Genomic DNA, 20,289 nt, shown 5'->3' with positions numbered 1-20,289 from the left:
TGTTGTTAAAGTTGGGATTCTGTTCTTGGGACTGTCTTCTTTTAGGTTTGTTGAAGGATTACTTTTTTGCATTTTTTAGGGTGTAATTTCAGTCCTTTCCACTAATCCTTTGAAGGGCTGGATTAGTGGAAATATACTGTGTGAATTTGGTTTTATCGTGGAATACTTTAATTTCTCCATCTATGGTAATTGAGAGTTTTGCTGGGTATAGTAGCCTGGGCTGGCATTTGTGTTCTCTTAGGGTCTCCATAACATCTGTCCAGGATCTTCTGGCTTTCATAGTCTCTGGTGAGAAGTTTGATGTAATTCTAATAGGTCTGCCTTTATATGTTACTTGACCTTTTTCTCTTACTGCTTTTAATATTCTATCTTTAGTTAGTGCATTTGTTCTTCTGATTATTATGTGTTGGGAGGAATTTCTTTTCTGGTTGAGTCTATTTGGAGTTCTGTATGCTTCTTTTATGTTCATGTGCATCTCTTTAGGTTTGGGAAATTTTCTTATATAATTTTGTTGAAGATATTTGCTGGCCCTTTAAGTTGAAAATCTTCATCCTCATCTCATATTATCCGTAGGTTTGGTCTCTCATTGTGACCTGGATTTCCTGGATGTTTTGAGTTAGGATCTTTTTGCCTTTTTCATTTTCTTTGATTGTTGTGCCCATGTTCTCTATGGAATCTTCTGCAACTGAGATTCTCTCTTCTATCTCTTGTATTCTATTGCTGATGCTCACATCTATGGTTCCTGATTTCTTTCCTAGGGTTTCTATCTCCAGAGCTGTCTCACGTTGGTTTTTGTTTGTTTGTTTGTTTGTTTGTTTGTTTGTTTGTTTCTACTTCCCTTTTTAGGTCTTGGATGGTTTTGTTCAATTCCATCACCTGTTTGGTTGTGTTTTCCTGTAATTCTTTATGGGATTTTTGTGTTTCCTGTTTAAGGACTTCTACCTGTTTAGCAGTGTTCTCCTGTATTTCTGTAAGTAAATTATTAATGCATTTCTTAAAGTCCTCTACCAGCATCATGAGATATGATTTTAAATCCGAGTCTTGCTTTTCGGGTGTGTTGCGGTATCCAGGACTGGCTGAGGTGGGAGTGCTAGGTTCTGATAATGGTGAGTGGTCTTGGTTTTTGTTAGTAAGATTCCTACATTTGGCTTTCGCCATCTGGTAATCTCTGGAGTTAGTTGTTATAGTTGTCTCTGGTTGGAGCTTGTTCCTCCTGTGATTCTGTTAGCCTCTGTCAGCAGTCCTGGGAGTCCAGCTCTCTCCTGAGTCTCAGTGGTCAGAGTACTCTCCGCAGGCAAGCTCTCCTCTTGCAGGGAAGGTGCACAGAGGTCTGGTGTTCAGACCTACCTCATGGCTGAAGATGAAGGCCCAAAACAGGGCCTGTCCCAGAAGATGTGTTGCCTCTGCGGTCTGCGCAGTCACCTGGACAGACTAGTGTCCAAGGGACGGGGGACAGAAGATGGTTCGTTCCCTCACCTGCTCCGGCAGTAAGAGCCCTCCCAGGCAGCCACCTCTCTTCTAGCAGGGAAGGTGCCCAGATGTCTGGAACCCGAAACTATGTCTGTCCCAGAAGCTGTGTCTTCTGCTGGGACAGGCTTTTTCTTTTCTCTGGCAAAGCGTCTGCTTTATTTCATTGGTCATTTCACTTTCCATCTTCCATTTCTGGATTCAGTTACTGCCTTCCTGAAGCCTTGCTTATACACTGTAATTTGATGGGTTGGTTTGTTTGTTTGCTTTTGGTACGATGTATGTGTTGAAGATGTTATATTTATGTTTGTGTTTACTTATAGCAAAAACTAATACATTGTGTGATTAGAGTCTATATAAACTGTTTAACAGAATTAGCTCAGTACAAGGATTTTTCAGGAATGTACAAAGACTACTCAATGAAGATAATACACATTTTATTATCATACTTATTTTCTACCAAATCAGAATACAACTTTGCTTTTGAGACAGTGTATCACTGGGCTGGACTTCACCAAATAAGCTAGTCTTGTTGGTCAACAAGCCCCAGTGATTAGCCTTTGTCCACCTCTCTAACTCTGGAAATACATGCCACTATGCCCAGCCTTTTTCATGTGAATTCCTAACATTGAGTTTATGCTTTCAGGGCAACTACTCTTCTGGTTGTACTATGCCTCCAGCCTTATTCTTCCTTTTAATGTTAATTTATCTGCCTTAGCTATAAACTTTCTACTAGGTTTAGCTTTTCCTATATAGGTACTGGAATCACAGATGGTTGTGAACTACCATGCTAGAAACTAAACCCAGATCTTGAAGAACAAGTATTCTCAATTTCTTTCTCTTTCTTTCTCCTCCTCCTTTTTTCTCTTTTTTTAGATTTTAAACAGTCTTCCTATGTACTCTTGGCAGTCCCAGAACTCTCTATGTAGTTCAGTTTAGCCTCAAACTTAACCATAGAGACTTCATCTGCCTCTGCCTCTGCCTCTGCCTCTGCCTCTGCCTCTCTGCCTCTCTGCCTCTGCCTCTGTGTTGCTATTGAAGGAGTGCCTTGTTACACCCAGCTAAGAAACAAGTACTCTTAACTACTGAGCCATCTCTTCACCCCTTCCCTCTGTATGTTTTCAGATAGGAATCTCGCTGATTTAGTTAGAATGACAGGCTAGTCTCTCACTGCTCCTTCCCTTCACAAGAAGCAAAGCTCTAAGGTTACAGACTGCAGCTCTCTCCTCAGACCCTCATTCTTGTGGTATGCACTTTGCTGACTAAGCCATCTCCAAAATCCCTTGATTCTAGGAAATCTTTATTTTCCCTTGTGATTTCTTTAGTCAAATCTTTATGCAGTGTATTACTAAATTTACGTGTGTACATCCATTTGATCTTTAGTGCAACTTAGCGTATTTCCATGAGGGTGTTTTGTCTGTCTGTCCAATCTATATTGTTAAGAGCTTGTGTCTAGCTGCATATATATAGCAGAAGATGGCCTAGTCAGCCATCATTGGGAAGAGAGGCCACTTGGTCTTGCAAACTTTATATGCTCCATACAGGGCCAAGAAGAGGGAGTGGGTGAGCAGGGGACCAGGGTGGGGGGAGGGTATAGGGGACATTTGGGATAGCATTTGAAATGTAAATGAAGAAAATATCTAATAAAATAAGTTTAAAAAGAAAAGAGTTGGGTATAGAAAGGCACTATTGCTGTATCGGGGCCACCTTTCCTTTACCCCAGTGCTACTTGTCTTATGCCAGTGAGTACTATGACAGCCCTGACACTGTTGCTGACTGTTGTGGAGGTCTTACTTAGTACCTATGTGGTAACTTAGAGAAGACAATATGCTTTTATATTTGATGAAGATCTCATTTAAATATATATACTTGAGACATGTATGATGGCATATGCCTTTCTTTAATCCTAGCACACAGGAGCCAGAGGCCAGCCTGGTCTATTTATAGTTTCAGGACCTCCAGAGCTACATGAAAGATCCTGTCTCAAAACCAGGAAAAGCCAAAACCAACCAGCCAAACAATCAAAAAACAACCCAAAGGTCTATCTGCCATACAGTTCTGTCTTGTTGCTTTTGAGACATGAGCTAATGAACTACTTTTCATCATGTGACACTTATTTGACTTGTTATTAGAGAATTAAAGCTTTATAGACAGGGAAAATGCTTTGTGTGATGTTTATACTTAATCCAGTGTTGTGGGGTTTAAGTTGTGAAGCCCTTGAGTATGAATCCACACCCCAAACTTTTTTTTGTTTTGTTTTTTCGAAACAGGGTTTCTCTGTATAGCTCTGGCTATCCTGGAACTCACTCTGTAGACCAGGCTGACCTCGAACTCAGAAATCCGCCTGCCTCTGCCCCCCAAATGCTGGGATTAAAGGCGTGCGCCACCACCACCCGGCTCAAACTATTTACCAGCTTTTATTTCTGTTACTCATGAGGACTTTCATTGGAATAGTGACTTCATTAAGCAGCTTCTAATTCACTGGGTTTGCATGCATTTGTTTTCTATGCAGTGGGAGTTTACAAACCTCTTCAGTTGTTCAAGATGCTTCGTCCTTATCTCCTTCTAGAAGTGGCAGTTCTGAAAAGCCTCCTGCTAATTTGGACCTTACATCTAGGAAGAGATTTTGTTGCAGTCCTGATGAAAGTATTCATGTTCCTCCTGCCAAAAAGTTCTCACTTGCTCCACAAATTGATTATCAAGAATGTACCTCTGAGGTAAGATTAGGTTATTAACTGCCTTGGCCACATTTCCAAGGGTCTGTTTCTATTCTTCTCATTTATCTTTAAACCTTTATACATACATACACACACATACATACATACATACATACATACATACATACATACATACATACTGCTGTATAGACATATGGCAAAATTTTTCTGATACTTATCATATATACAGGTCAAAGTAGTTTTTGAGATGATCATTTTTAACCGGTTCAAAGGAGTAATTGTACATTAATCAGGAAACCTCCAGTGGCTGAAAGTAAAGCTGATAGTTTCCTGATAGTCTAGATCTTCACTCTGCCACCTCCCTAGCAACTGTGGACTGTAGAGTAACAACTTTAGGGCTCTGAATGAACTTTCTAATGAGTGAAAGTAATAATAATATTCCCCTCCTCATCATGCATTAGCATTTTTTTTCTCTCTCTCAGGAATAAAGCCACATCCTCCAGTGCCTGGTGTCATTTTGTGCAGTCTCTATCTCACTCTCTAGCTAGCCACATTGGCCATCTTTGGATTCCTTGACTGTTCTGTAAATCATGTCCTGAGACATTTCATTTGCTCCCCTCTGTGAGGAACATTGCCTTATGAAACATTGCAGACTTAGCTCAGTCATCGTTGACACCAAAAGAACAAAAAAGACAGGAGGAACTTTTCATGCACAATAGTTAAAACAAAGTTTATTAAATAAAATAGATCAACGAGGGCATTAGATCCACTGGGCCAGGAGTTAGCTATAGTTGTGAGCCACCATGTGGGTGCTGAAAATTGAGCCCAGGTCCTGTACATAGTTAACACATTGATAACAATATTCACTTTCCAAGGGTGTGGGGAGTGAAGTGAATGTGGGTGGAGTCAGAGGACTGCCTCTGGTACTGCCCTCTGATCAGCCTCTTTGAGGTCCAGACTGCTGGGCCCATGACTCCTCCTGTCTCTGTCTGCCCAGCCCTAGGGCTACAAGCACATGTGCCATACCTGCCATTGTTAGTGGAGGGCTGGACACTAAACACAGTTCTTATGCTTAAACTCAAATACTTTGTCTACTGAGTCTTTACATTGCCCCCACATGTATCCCTTAAAATATAAAAATAAAGGGCCCAGAGAGATGACTCAAGAGCACTGACTGCTCTTCCAGAGGTTCTGAGTTCAATTCCCAGCAACCACATGGTGGCTCACAACCATCTCTAATAGGATCCGATGCCCTCTTCTGGTGTGTGTTAAGAGAGCGACAGTGTACTGTACTCACACATATATAAAATAAATAAAAATGTTTTTAAAAATAAACTTATGGTGAACAATATTAAAGTTAATATTACTGCCTACATCACTGTCCCTTCACAGTGCACAGTATACTAATTAAAACATTTTTTTCTATAGCAAAGCAAAATTTACGGATTACAAATAGTGAAACATACCTATAATCTATATACTCTGAACAGTGAACAGTTCTCAACCTATGGCTCTTGACCCCTTTGGGGGTCACGTATCAGATATCCAGCATATTTAGATTATGATTCATGATAGCAAAATTACAGTTATGAAGTAGCAATAAAAAATTTACGGTTGGGGTCACCACAAAAATGAGGAGTTTTAAAGGGTTGCAACATCAGGAAGGTTGAGAAACACTGCTCTAATCACTAAACAAGGAGGTTCATGACTTTCAGTCAGACATACACACACACACACACACACACACACACACACACACACACACACGTCAGAGAACTTTTTCTCACTTCTGATAAGGACATATTATACCCAGGAAGATGGTACATGATTATAATTTCCCCCATCAGCAAGACTGAGGCTAGAAAATCATAATTTTGAGGGCAGCTTGGGCTATCCTAAGTTCCAGGCCAATCTGAGTTCCACAACTAGAATGCCTTAAAAAAACAAAATAATGAAAAAGTCTGCCAGAGGAATTAAATGTTTTTGAGAAAACAGGTGAGTGAAATAAATTTAAATAAGACTACAGACCTGGGTGTAGTTCAGTGCTAGTGCACCTGTCTGGCACACACCAGTTCCTAGATTAGTTCCCAACAGTGCACAAGTACACAGTGACAAATAGAGGAGTCTTTCAGTTCTAGCCTGACTTTCTGTTTTCTAACTGGAAGCCCAGTGTAAGCCAAATAACTTATACATGAATAAAGCGAAACAGAAAAAGTTACTTTAGAAAATCTGTATAAAACAAGTAGACTTAAAAAAAAAAAGAGTAAATATTTGTATCTTATTAACATACACATACTTGTGTATGTTATTATTTGTGATTTTATTTTATAAGTTTTGTTTTAACTTTAACAATAAAATACTGGTTATAAAATGTTCTCTGTCTTTTTTCTTTCTTTCTTTTGGGACAAGAAGGATCAGGTATTATAGCCCAGACTGGACTCAAACTCAAGATTATTCTGCCTGTCTTCCAAGATGGGATTATAGATAAATGCTACCACAGCCAGCTTTCTCCTATGCTGTTTTAACTCAAAGTAGCATACTAGGTACTCTGTTTGGTCGAGACTAAGAGTTTGAAAACAGCCTGACAACCTTACAAAAAAACTTTAATTTTTTTTCTAAAGAATCGATAGTTCTGTAAGTACGATTTTCTCCTGTTGAATTATATTAGACTTAGTAGAGTCATGAAGTAGATTGTTATCATGTTGGATCATCTTTGCATTTTTGGAAGTCTGCTAACCATGATGTATTTATTACTTTGTCAGTCGGCTCTTTTTAAAGGTGTTTGAGTTGAGGGTAAGGGATGTCCCTCAGTGCTAGAGCATGTGCTTAGCCTGTGTGAGACCCTGACTTGGGTACTCAGCTCCATAAATAGGAACAATTTGTTTCATTTGATGTCTTTTGAGATTTGGTAGTTGGTATATGCTGGAGATAATAGACATTTGACAGCTTTCACTTTCCATTGTGCTCTAGAGCAGTTTAAATAGCAGCAGTATATATATTTTTCACAGATGTTTAAATTGAGATCTGATTCTACATCTGACTCTATAGAGTGTTCTCAGAAATGCTCATTTTCTCTAGCATGATGGAGGGAGGGGATGGGATTGTAATTTACATAATAAGTGGATTGCTAAAACTTTTTGTATATTTTTTGAAACAGGTATGTTCAGAGGAATTAAATGTTTTTGAGAAAACAGGTGAGTGAAATAAATTTAAATAAGAGTACATTTTGCTAAGTGCCCTTGATTTTTTTTTTTAATTTATTATAAGAGCCATCACCATGAGGAAAACAGATATTCAGTAAACCTTAGGCATACTAAGTTTTAAGAGGGATAATATCATTGAGAAAGTCCTTATCTGTGCTTGCATTTAGATTTCCCTTATGTTCCACGTAGGGTTAGAGTAAGGCCTTTGATATATTTAAATTGAGTTTATACAGGGTAAGAGGTAGCTGACTTAGCTTCGCTCTGTATGGCAGTGACTAGTTTTCTCAGAACTGTTTGTTGAAGAAATTAGGCTATCGTCAATGTTTTAGTACCTTTGTTGGAAACCAGGTGTCTGTAGCTGCATATGTATTTCTGTTTTATGCTACTGTACTACATGGCTGTTTTTGTGCTAATGCATGGTATTTCTAGTACAACAATTCTGTGTTACAGTTTTATTAGTATCTTTGGGAGAAGAGTGGTCTGGTTTGTCGTTAATGCTTTCCATGGTGGTTTTAATTGATTCACTTTTTTCATTCCCAACATTTTTCTTGTGTCCTATCCCTCTGTCTGTCCCTGCTCTTCACATACCTCCTCTCTCATCCCCAAATCTGTTTCCCTGCTGCCTTTACATCCATGTTGCTGAGTCTTCTCTGGGTCCAGAGTTGATTTCTTTGCTGTGTCTCTGACATAGTTGATCAGTTTTACTGGTAGACTTAGGTCCCCATCACGCCTTTCCCAGTCAGGAGGGATCATGCTGACTGGCCTGATTGGCCTTTCCATGTTCCTGTGCTTCTGTGGTGCAGTTTGTTGTTGATGGGACCGAGAATTGCTTTTTAAAGAAGGTTTTATTGTCTATTCCTGGCTGTCCTTGAACTTATGGCAATCTGTCTGTCTTTACCTCCCAATTGCTGGGATTCTGGGCATGTATCATCACACCCAGGGTCACAATATGTAACCCCAGCTGTCCTGAACTCACTGTGTACATCAGGCTGGCCAGCTTGCCTCACAGAGAAGCCTGGCCTTGGTTCCTTGTTTTCACTGCTTAGCCTTTCTATTACTGCGTGCTTTTCAGCCATCCTGTGACCTCTTTTTGCTTGCTGATGTTCTTGCTCTTTTTCCCTTTGGTGTAAACCCTACTTTGTTCTGACTTTTGTCAATACTGGAGTCACGTGTGGCTGTGTTGCTTCATTCTTTTGGCAATCTCCCTCTTCAAGTCTGACCATCTGACTCTGCCCCTCTCTCTCCCCTCTTCCCACCCTCTCCCTCTCCTTCCCCTTCTCCAGGGTCTCACTCTATAGGACTCTGTGTAGCCCAGGCTGGCCTTAAACTCATAAAGCAGTCTTTTTGTGTAGCCTTTTGGGTGCTAGGATTACAGGCCTATACCACAGTTCCCTGCTCTGATCAATAGTTTCTAATTGTCTACTCCACTGACTATATTAGACTGGTTTTGTTAAGCTGGGTTTCTTATAGAACACCATGGGTTTTTCCTTCTTATACTCCAATTTATTTGACTCCTTTTTCAATATTTCAAATCTCCTCTCTGTTTTTTTCTCTTTGAAGCAGAGTCTTGCATGGGACAAGGCATTTTCCCTACCTCAGAGAGTACACATGCAACCTCAAAACCTCAAAAGGAACACAATGAACCAACTGATACAGGATCATCTGGGTCTCTTGATGAAATCAAAGATGCATGTGTAGAAAACATGACTCAATTGCCTCAAAGTGAGATAGTATCTGATAAAGAAGAGAAAACTGAACCTGCTTCTAATTCTGAACAAAGGGACAGCGTGACACCCTCTACAAAACCCCCTCTGACCAGGTATTATTAGAGACTCTGTAGTGACTGTCTCTCTGCCCTTAGGTAAGGAGAAACAACATGCAGCAGGCTCAATAGAGGATGAAACCCAGTGCTAAGTTGTTTTCTAGATGTAACCTCCATCAGTTATGTAAAGGGAAGACATTTTAGCCTAAGACATAGAGAAATAGTCCAGGTATACATTCTGTATGACTGGAGCTTAGCTGTACTGAAACTGACTGTGTCAGACAGCAAATCCTTAGATATTTGCCCTTCCAGTCTGTTTGTGGTCATTATTTTGATGAATACACATTGTGTTGTATGAAACAAACATGTAGCCGAGATGAGACAACATAGAGTTGGTGTCCTATGACTCTGGAAGTTGTTCTATTCAATTTCCAAATAGTGTGTCATTTTGTTTCCTTCTGGCTTTTAGTATGGTTTCTCTTTAGGTCTATACTTACTGCTGCCTCATTGTTTTCACTTTACACTAGAAAGAAGTCTTTAGGGTAATTAGTAATTACAGTTGTCAGCTGCATTGGAAACTTTAACATGCTAAGTTGAGGATAACAGGCACTAGCTCTCTCTAAAGGGAAAAGACATGTATGTCTTTAAAAGACTTTATTTCAAGCTGAGCATGGTGAAACTTACCTTTAATCTTAGCACTAAGCAGGTAGATCTCTGTGAGTCTGTGGCCAGCCTTCAACTGGTTAATTATGAGTTCCAGGACAGCAAGAGCCTACATAGGGGATCTAGTCTTGAAAAAACAAACAAACAAATATTGGCTGGATGCTGGCGCAGGCCTTTCCAGCACCTGGGAGCCAGGAGCATGTGAATCTCTGAGTCCAGGGCCAGCCTGCTCTACAGAGTGAGTTTCAGGACAGCCAGGGCTACACAGAGAAACCCTGCCTTGAAAAAACCAAAACCAAACCCCGGCAACACCAAAGCTCACCCAGACCATTCTTAGGCTTCAGGGCTGTGTGAGTTCTGCTGCAGCACAGAAGCAGCTGCACCGTGGACTGGGCGTGTTTCCTAAAACTTATAGTCATAGAGCATTTGACTCAAGCCTTACCTGTTTCAAATTCAGAATTCCATTTTGATAATGCTCCCCAGGTAATTCATGTGCACTTTTAAGCTTAAACAACCTTGCCTGTGTCACAGATATTCATCATAGTGTAGTGTCATCAGTATTTGGTAAAATATACCACTTTAGCATTAATTGAAATAAAATTATATTAAGAATATGTGATTTTCTTTGTTGTAGTTTTATTAAGCACAGCCTTCACTATGTATTCCTGCCTGGCTTGGGACTAAAAGACCCACCTGCCTTTGCCTCTTGAGTCCTGATATTAAAGGCATGTATCACCATGCCTGACAAAAGAATGTACCTTGCACAGTGTGGCAACACAAGCCTGTTAGCCACAGCATAGCATTGCTTAGAAGGCTGAGTCAGGGAGACCTTAGCCACATAGAGAAAGACCTCCTATCAAATCAGCAACAAAAGGAGTATATGTGTGTTTGTGTGTATACCTGTATATTTAAATCTTTTGTGTTTTCATTTCTAGACCTGGTAGAAGGCCTTTGGGATTTTTATCATTACTATGTCCAAAAAATAGTTTGGAATCTGATGAAGTGACTCAAGCCCATAGTAAGAAGCGCCTAAAGCCTCAGATACCTGTATCGCGGCGAAATTTGAGAAAACCTAATCTGCATAATACAAGCCAGAAAAAAAATCAAGAATCATCAGCTCCACTCCCATCACCAAGTGTTACCGATACTCTGTCTGATAAGACTGGAAGTTCTGAAAGTTCAGCAACTCAGGTATGTGAGAACTGTTGTATTTTATTGTGTGTGAGATACATCTATCATCTGAACGAGGGATGTCAGAAATTATTTTAGTACAACTTCTTTTTACCACAAAAATGTACCTAATTTAGTATAAGCTATTGAAACAGCCAGAAATGGGACACTAACTTGCAGTTCCTTCAATGCAGCTCTCTGGCCCATAGAAGCAAAGTGAAGTACTACTGTGGTGTTATTTGTCTGGGGAAAAGTCCTGACTAATAAAAATTCAAAGGAGCATAAAACTAGAATTTGTATATTATTTCTATGCATCCTGAATCTGTCTAATGACAAGTCTAGGATGAAAAAGAAATCTGTGACCCTCTCCTTACTGACTTATGACTGCTAAAATATTATTATTACTTCTACAGTGCTGGGGATTTAACTTGGGGCTTCATGCATTCTAGGAAAATGCCTTCCCCGTGACCTATCTTGTCAGCATTAGCTTTATTATCAGGTGTATTACAGAATGCTCATAGCTGTTAGCAGTGTGACTGGGGCAGTGTAAACACAGCATACGAGTGTCTCAGAATAAGCAAGTTCCTTTGCATCGTCCATCTTTTTAACAGTCTATTCATGTCCTCCACTGCTAACAGGGTATCTGCTTACCTAATTATTCATTCAGGTAGTTTTATATTACTAATTTGTTGATTTTTCTGGTAGTTTGTTTTACTTACTTTTTCTTTTATTATTTTGAGATGACATTTTCATTATACAGGTTGAGGTATCTTACAGAATTCAGTGTATAGCTCAGGTTGGCCCTGGAAATTCTGATCTTTATATCTATTTCTGACTCTAGTTCCTCATTACTTGTTGCAAAATAGTATTCTGTGGTATGGATGTATCACAGTATGTTTTTTTTGTTTGTTTTTATTTGAAACAGGGATTGTTTTGTTTTGTTTTTTGTTTTTTGTTTTTTGAGACAGGGTTCCTTTGTATAGCCCCGGCTGTCCTGGAACTCACTCTGTAGACCAGGCTGGCCTCGAACTCAGAAATCCGCCTGTCTCTGCCTCCCAAGTGCTGGGATTAAAGGCGTGCGCCACCACTGCCTGGCTCGAAACAGGGATTTTTAAAACTGGCCTATAACTCACTCTGTAGACTAGGCTGTCCCTGAACTGAGGTCTGCCTGTCTGCTGGGATTAAAGACTCAGTTTCTTTTATTCAGTTACCCTGTAGAAGGACCTCTCTGTTCTTTTAAAGTTTTTTACCATTGTGAGCAGAGGTGATGTGAACATTTATGTATGTCTACATAGAAACATATATTTTTATTTTTTAGTGATAAATGTCTAAAAGTATTCTCATTGTTGGTTTTTTTTTTTTTAATCTTATACAAAAATCTCAATAATAAAGCTTAATCCTCTCGACTCAGTCATCTGAATGTTGGGATTTCAGGCTTGTGCCACCATATGTCAGCCTATCTGTAATAACTACGTGGTATTCCATTACTGTGCCGTGCTCATTAGTAATACTGATCTTATAAGCATATAGGTTGTTCGTAATTATGTGCCGTATCAAACAACACAGTAATAATTGTCTTATAAATAGATCATTTTACCTGTTCATCTTTAGACTTAATAGACATTTATAGAACAATATAGAATACAAACATTTGTTCTATTAATAGATAGAATTAGAAGTCAAAAGAAGGATGAGTACTTGCTCTTTTGATAGACTCTACCGGCTCTGTCTTCATAGGGCTATGGCAGTTACTATGTATTAGTAGTCACACCACCACTGCAACCTCTGCTTCCAGCCCAACACACACACTTTGCTTTTAGATCATGATCTTGCTTCTTGACCCCAGCTGGCTTTAGCTGGGATCCAAGGGTTTAAGATAGAGAGATGTCCCCTGTGCCCATTCATTCTCCAGCCTTTATGAGCACAGACTTGTATTGTGTGCAGTTGGACACAATCTGGGTATTTGACTTAAAAGAAACTTGTCTTTTATTTTCATAGAGATTTTTAGACTATCTTAAGAATATTAAGGGAAAGATACATTTTATAATATAGGTTGCAGTATTTTTCTGTATACCATGTATATTTTTATTTTGTTTTTGCTTTTTTTCCCCAAAGATTGATTGATTAATTGGTTGATTTATTATATGTGTGTACACTGTAGCTGTCTTCAGACACTCCAGANGAGGGCATCAGATTTTTGTTACGGATGGTTGTGAGCCACCATGTGGTTGCTGGGATTTGAACTCAGGACCTTTGGAAGAGCAGTCACTGCCCTTAACCACTGAGCCATCTCACCAGCCCCCTTGTTTTTGCTTTTGTCATGCAGCTATTTTTTAGTTTTGTGTAGGTAAATTTGTCAAAAGCATTTTGTCTTCAGATTTTGTAATCATTTCAAAAGATATCCTTAGTCTAAGAGATAAAAATATCTTTCTATGGTTTGTTACAGTAGATTTTTGTTGTTTTGTTTGTTTGGTTTGTTTGTTTGTTTGTTTGTTTGGTTTTTTTTTTTTTTTGAGATAGGGTTTCTCTGTGTGAGATCAGGCTGGCCTCAGACTCATAGAGATTCACCTTCACCTGCCTCTGCCTCCCAAGTATTGGAATTAAAGATGTGCACCACATTTTTTAAATCATATTTTAATTCTCATACCCCCCCCCCGAGAACCCCCAACATATCTTCCTCTCAATTCTTTATCATTACTTTATTTTACTTCATAACTCCCTGAGTCCATTCAGTTCTGCCCATCTAAAGAACTGACTTTTGGAGACTGAAGAGCGCTTACAGCCAAGCGCCCAGGGATGTGGATGCCAAGGGCCCAGGTTGGTCCCAGCATCCACAAGATGGTTCACAACTGTTCTAACTGTGGTGCACATAAAATCATGCAGGCATACATACATATGCATGGATTATTAAGAAAATTCAATCTCTGTTCACACATCTGTTTCATTGGTATTTGTATGTGTTCATATATTAGTATTGTGCTGTTTTATGTTTTTTTAAAGATTTATAACTATGTTAATTTTTGATTTTTGAGCATCAGTTCTCACTCTAGCAATTAAAATGTTTTAGGTGTAGACTTACCAGTGATTTAGTTCTATATATTAAAATTTGTTTTTCTGAGAATCAGGATGAGGTAATCACACTGTCATTTATTTACTTAACAATGGGTATTAAAAATTTAGTTTGCTTCTGTTTTTTTTCTCGTGTGTCTATGTTTTCACCCGTGTGTGGGCACATGTGTGTATAGGCCTGAGGTAGACCTTGGGCCATCATGCCTGCCTAGCATTTCTATGGGTTCTGAGTATCCAAACTGTCAGCTTCCTGCTTGGGCAGCAAGTGTTGTAATCGCTGAGTGGTCTCTCCAGGTGCTCTCTCCCCAGACTGTGTTCCAAAAGCCACCTTTTAGTCAGTGTTAAAGCTCTTGTTGCCTAGGGATCGGGTCCCTTTGTTTTCCTCTTTGCTAGGGATTGAGCCCAACACCTAGTGCCAGTTAGGAAAGCAGTGTACCAGTCCCCAGTAGCAAATCTAAGCAGCATATTACATTTCAGCTTTCTTATCTTCCTAGGTTTCTTCTGATCCGCCATTGCTAAAAGAAGAGTGTAAAAATGGGCCCAAAGGAGCATCTGAGGAAGAGGTGACCCCGGTCTCAGAGTTTGTCTTCAGTGACATCTTCATTGAAGTGGACGAAACACAATAAAGCACTCTTCTGGGGTTCCCCTTCTTTTTACTTTCTATTTTCGTAATGAGTTTGAAATTTCCAGCGACCCTGACTTTAACCACGCAGTGTTTAGAAAAGCGCCACTGCCTGTTCTGATCTAGGTCAATTTTGAATACTTATTGAGCTTCATTTGAAGCTTTTATAATCAGTGGGAAACATTTCGTTCTGATTGACCCTGCATTTTGGAAATATCAAGCAATTAAGACTGCTCTCACTGACAGGCATTGCAGCTTGTTTACATTTGATGTCCTCTGTGCTGAGCACACCTGGGCTTGAGAACTGTGTGCACACACATCTGTATAAATCATAGTGCTGACATACTGGGAGCTTGATTGTGCTTAACATTTGCTGACCTTCTTTTCTAAAGGTGTTTTGTTTCTGTGTTTTGTTTTGTTTTTGTTTGTTTGTTTGTTTTTCCTTTCATTTTTCTTTTTCTTGAGGGTGACCGGTTACCTGTAAGTATATGAAAGCAAATTGTGAAACTCCACTTTGGTATGGTAAAGTTAAAACTTTTCTATCATCTATTTGACTGGAAAAAAAAAAATGTGTATTTTTCTAATTCATGGTGATGTAGCATTAGTCCTGATTGAAGATCTAGTATTTAAACTTGCTATTTATAAAGTCGGCGCATCAAAGAGATTATTTATTTTTAAATTTTTTATTTAAAATATATCCCAATTTAATTATTTTCACTTATCAAATTTGGGTAAAGAAAGCATTAACAAATAATTTGTCTCCTTTTCCTCTTTACTTTAAAAGCTATTTTAAAATGTCATACTTAAAAATGTTTAGGTAGTGTTCATATTTTGAATACTTTTCTCATACTTTAGTATATTGAATTTATACTGTGAATATTTTTTGCTTTTCTTATTCTAATCTCAGGATTTTCATTGGAAGAAAAAAATTAACATAAAGGACAAATTGTCCTATATAACTGAATCTTTTTTACACACACATACACACAAATAGTGATAGCTATTTTCCCTACTAAATTCTGTTCACAGGACATGTGGGCCTTCAACCACAAAACATGAACCTGATGTTGAAGCAGAAAATAAGACAGGAAAACTTAGCAAAGCTAGTGATGTCCTCATTATGAACTAGGCTGTTTTTAATTTTGAGTCTTATGATTTTTTGTGTCTTGTTTCCCCTAACAATTTTTCCCCTGGTTCAAATTAAATGCTCCAAAGAGCAGGTGTATTCAACTTTATTATAAAGCCTCATAGATTAATATATAGAAGTTTTTCCATAAAACATTCTTTTTGAACAGTAGCCCAAGTGGCCCTGGTCCAGCTGCTCGGCGGATGCTGAAGTTGGCAGGACTTTAGCTTAGATCTCGCTCATTAGGCCGTAGTTTCCTTTTTCCCACAGGGCTTCAGGTGTTCAAGACTGGCCTTGCCCTGTATGTAGGTGAGGGTGTTCTTCAACTTGTAGTCCTCCGCTCTGGGAGGACAGGAGTGTACCACCATGCCCACTTTCATGCTGTGCTTGGAGTAGAAGCCACCTTTCCAAGTGCTAGGCAAACACTGTACCACAAGTTTTCCCAGCCCTAGACTACAGTGAATAAAAATCCGAAGGTGCTGGTGTCTGTCTGTAGGAGCTATTTGCAGGATGTGTCTAAGATTCAAAAACTGTGTTCATTGTATTATGAAATGAGCAATACTTCAGTTGGAAAATATTTTTACATCTAGGTAATTTTTCGTTTTTCATATTGATAAAATGGTGACCACTTTTCATGTTTCTAAGCAAAAAAGGATCGAACTCAATGAGTCTAGAGTGCTGATTCATTGAACTTACTGTGAGCATGTTTCTTGTTCTGTGGCTTAGAGTAAAATGTATAGTTTAATGTCTGTAATAAAGGAAGATCTATATAAGTTAGATGGAAATTCTCAAAAGTATGCACCTATTTCATGTGACTAATGTCACAAAAATCATGGAGATAATTCACATTGCTATATAAATGCCTTTTTGTTAGTTTTAAAAAATGTCATGTTCTGTAAAGTTGGTTTTTTTTTTTAAATGTTACTTGGGTTAGATCACCGAGACTAAACTATTATTTATCCCTGTATAATATTTATTTTTTTAACCTTTGTCTCATTTATCTGTAATAAACCGATTTTATGGAAGATGTAATTTATTGTATAAAGACTACAGGGGCATTTGTTGTATAGAGAATCAAGTCGGTCAACAAGTTGTCCTGCTGCCACTGGACAAACCAGTGTTAGGAAGAGAAACACAATCAGTGTGCTTAGCTTTAAGGTGGGAAGATTTGTGATGGTGGAAAGATGTTGCAAGGAATTTGCTGTAGAAATCTTCAAGGAGATGTATGAAAGGGCTTTACCTTCTCTTGACTGTTTTCCTCTGATCACTTAACATCTTAGCAGGTGGCCCAGGCAAGACATAGATGCAAATATTAATACCCAGTGATTACCACCATTATTCAAATGCAAGTGACCGTGTATAATATCTTGTTTGAAGTTTTTGACAAAGAAGCAATATCTTGTCATTTGTAAATTTTCTTGTTCTAAAGAAAGCAGTAATGTTCTGTAGATAAAAATTATGTAAATAAAAGTTATTTTATACCATTCTTGTTTTGTCCTTTTCAAACAACAAAGGCGTTAATGAAATTAATGTTCAGTTAACTGGTTTCTGTTTTCAATTATCATCTATGCTTCTTTATAAAAATATAGTATTGCCAGATATGGTGGCTTAAGCCTGTAATCCCAGAATCTACATGCGAAGGCAGGAGGGGTGTGAATTGAGGCTAGTGAACCCGTCTCCAAAAAAAAAAAGGAAAGAGAGGGGGAGGGGATGAGAGAGAGACAGAATCCATAGTATAGCACAGCATAGCATACATAGTATAGCATAGCTAGAAGAATTCTTGATGCTTCTTATGAAGGGGTTTTTGAAGTTTTGTTTACTTTCATTCTTTAATGAATTTTTATATATAACAAGTCAAGATCTTTTGTTCCTTCCTCCCCCACACACAAGCTTTGTTTTCTATATAAGGAAAGAAATTGGAGCTTTAGTCCCAGGAATAAAAAACAGATTTGAATATTTTCCTCAGCTACGTGTCTCTACGCTCTCAAGCCACCCTCTCACAAGCATGGGTCAGGTGATGCCGTTTATTGAATCGGCAGTTTGTAAAGGACTCAATTCGCTGGTTAAAAGATGTACCAAACCCGATAGAAAAGAATTCCAGGAGCTCACCATAGCCACAGTGAGAGGATTTGCTATCATGGGATTCATTAACTTCTTTGTGAAACTGATCCATATCCCTATTAATAACATTATTGTGGGTGGCTGAGTCCTTTCTCATCATGGGATGAGTGAACCAATGAGGGGGTGACAAGCTCGTGAAGTGAAACATTGCCTGGATACTTTGTGGTTTTTGTTTCTTTCCTCCATCCTATGAGGTTTTCTATTTATAAATTAAAATAATTTCAAAATAAACATTTGACCATAATAAAAAAAATAATATAAGCCAGATCTTTTTGAAATGTTTATTGGCAAATAATCAGTCGCCCAAAAGTTTTTTGAGAGAATTATCTGTGGAAACTTGGTTAGTGTGGCCATTTCTTCAGATACATATACATGTGTTTTGTCTGTCCACTTTAAGAAACATAGTGAAATCGAAAATTTTATTTCTTAGGAAGCTATAGTCATCATATCATCCAGTATCCTGATGAAAACTTAGCTTGGTGTATGTAGTGCCACTTGGGCGAGGGGCAGAGTTGGAGGGCAGCCTGATCTATGGCCAGATCCTGCCTGCTCATCAGTAGTTTTGGATTGGTTTTGTTGTTGTTCGTTTGTTATTTCTTTTTGTCAATTTGACACAAACTGTGGCGGTTGTTTCTCAGTTGATAAAATGCCTGGCAAAGCTTGGCCTGTAGACGAGTCTGTGGGGTGTTTTCCTGACTGTTTATTGCTGTAGGACAGACTGCTGTGCATGGTGCCTCCCCCGGGCAGGTGGGCCTGAGGTAGGGGAAATGCAAGCTGGCCAAGCCGATATGCAGCGTTTCTCCATGGCCTCTGCTTCAGTTCCTCCCTGGAGTTCCAGCTAACTTCCCTCAGTGAGCGGCTGTGATCAGGACAGGTAAGCAAGCACACTAGAACACTGAAAACAGAACCAGGGCAGGACAGATTGCTCCGTGCTTAAGGGCACTCTTGCAGCGAACCCACAACCTCAGCTTGAAGGGCTCTATTGCCCTTTCCTGGCCTCTGAGCAACTGCACTCACATGTGCATACGTGTGTACAGTCCCTCCGGCATACACATCATTAGAAGTACACCTTAACACCCTAACAGTTCAATCCCAAGTATTCAGCCCTACCTACAAACATGGACAACATTACATAGATTCAGCAGCCCACATCATGTAGTTATTCCCACACGTGTATATAAGGAATAAGCCATGAATTTGAGAGGCAGCTGGATAGCAGTGGGAACTCTCGGGAAGGGTAGGAGGGTCAAAGGTAAACAGTTTTAACTAAGTGAAAAGTTGATGAAACATTTTGGGCACTTTTGTATAGTCCACGCTGCCTGCACACTCACTGTGCAGCCCGGGATAACGTTGAGCTGCCGATCCTCTTAATTTACCTTCTGAGTACTGGAGTTGCTAGGAAATTATTTTCTTTTAGCCTCGTTGCCAGGAATAGATGTTTCATTCAGTTCAAATGCTCTGCTTTGGTTTGTTTTCTTTTACATGGCTTGGATGCCCTGTGAATCTTTATTTTCCACAGTACAAGATCTTATTTGGGGTCAACTTGTAGCAAGGTAGAATGCTTATGTCATATGGTGAACTCACTTTGATTTGACTTAGTCCTTCGTTTCTCTTAGATTTTAAAAAAGCTTGCCGTTTCTGGAGCTACGGAAAGGTCAACGGGTAAAAGCACTGGGTGTATGAGGACCTGATTTTGGGTCCAGCACCCACATAAAGCTGGAGATTGCTGCATGCCCCTGTTAATTCCAGGGTTGAGCAGGGGCAGAAGGATTAGCGGTTTCTAGCTACACACCTCGCTGCAAGTTCAGTGAGAGACTTGGTCTCAAAGGAGTAAGGCAGAGTAATGGCAGAGTAGTTGACATTCTCCCACTTCCATGTGTCCATGTGTGCTTCTGTACACACACCATACACAGGTATGTACACACAAAGTGCTACTCCTTCAAAATAAGCACCATTTAATATAGTAGGCATAGCCGATCCTCTCTTTAGCTTGTTCATCTTTCTGATGTTCCTGACGCTTTTACTTTGCTCCTCTAAGCAGGCATAAACACGTTAGCATTCAATAAGGTGTGCGAGTCAAAACAAAACACTAAGGCTCTTTGCACAGTGTTTTTAATCCTTATTGGTGTGAAGATCCCAGTATTGAGGTCTACAACCTATCACATTCTAAAAATGATCAGATGTGCTCTGCAGTGCATGGGCTAGAGGCGTGTGCATGCTTGTGACAAACGCTTCAGCAGGACAGCAGCCACTTATCCGTTCACTCTAACTCAGCTCAGTGCTCCTGGGCTCGCGATGGAACCTGGACTCGCGCAGCTGCTCTTCTGCTCCTCATTGGCGGAGTCGAGAGGCGTGGCGCGCCTCGCCGACCAATTGGAGGTGACCCGCGATGGCACGTGTGCGGGGCT

General features: G+C 39.5%; 1 protein-coding gene across 6 annotated transcripts in view; it reads left to right on the top strand.

The window, feature by feature from the left end:
* Positions 1-17,224, top strand: part of Bdp1 (B double prime 1, subunit of RNA polymerase III transcription initiation factor IIIB) — a 93,373-nt gene extending 76,149 nt beyond the window's left edge. For 4 of the 6 annotated variants that reach the window (XM_029543939.1, XM_029543944.1, XM_029543942.1 and 1 more), the window contains exons 35-39: positions 3,980-4,184; positions 7,303-7,339; positions 8,909-9,167; positions 10,709-10,964; positions 14,507-17,224. In XM_029543939.1, coding sequence (XP_029399799.1) covers positions 3,980-4,184; positions 7,303-7,339; positions 8,909-9,167; positions 10,709-10,964; positions 14,507-14,638 — 889 coding nt within the window. In that variant the 3' untranslated portion in view covers positions 14,639-17,224. The remainder of the gene's footprint in view (positions 1-3,979; positions 4,185-7,302; positions 7,340-8,908; positions 9,168-10,708; positions 10,965-14,506) is intronic. The other 2 variants (XM_029543943.1, XM_029543940.1) reach the window with 2 other exon arrangements.
* The last annotated feature ends 3,065 nt before the right edge of the window (positions 17,225-20,289 follow it).

The sequence above is a fragment of the Mus pahari genome, chromosome 11 (genome assembly GCF_900095145.1).
Source record: "Mus pahari chromosome 11, PAHARI_EIJ_v1.1, whole genome shotgun sequence".
Lineage (NCBI taxonomy): Eukaryota > Metazoa > Chordata > Mammalia > Rodentia > Muridae > Mus > Mus pahari.
Note: the sequence above shows the minus strand (reverse complement) of the source record. Positions and strands in the feature narration are given on the sequence as shown.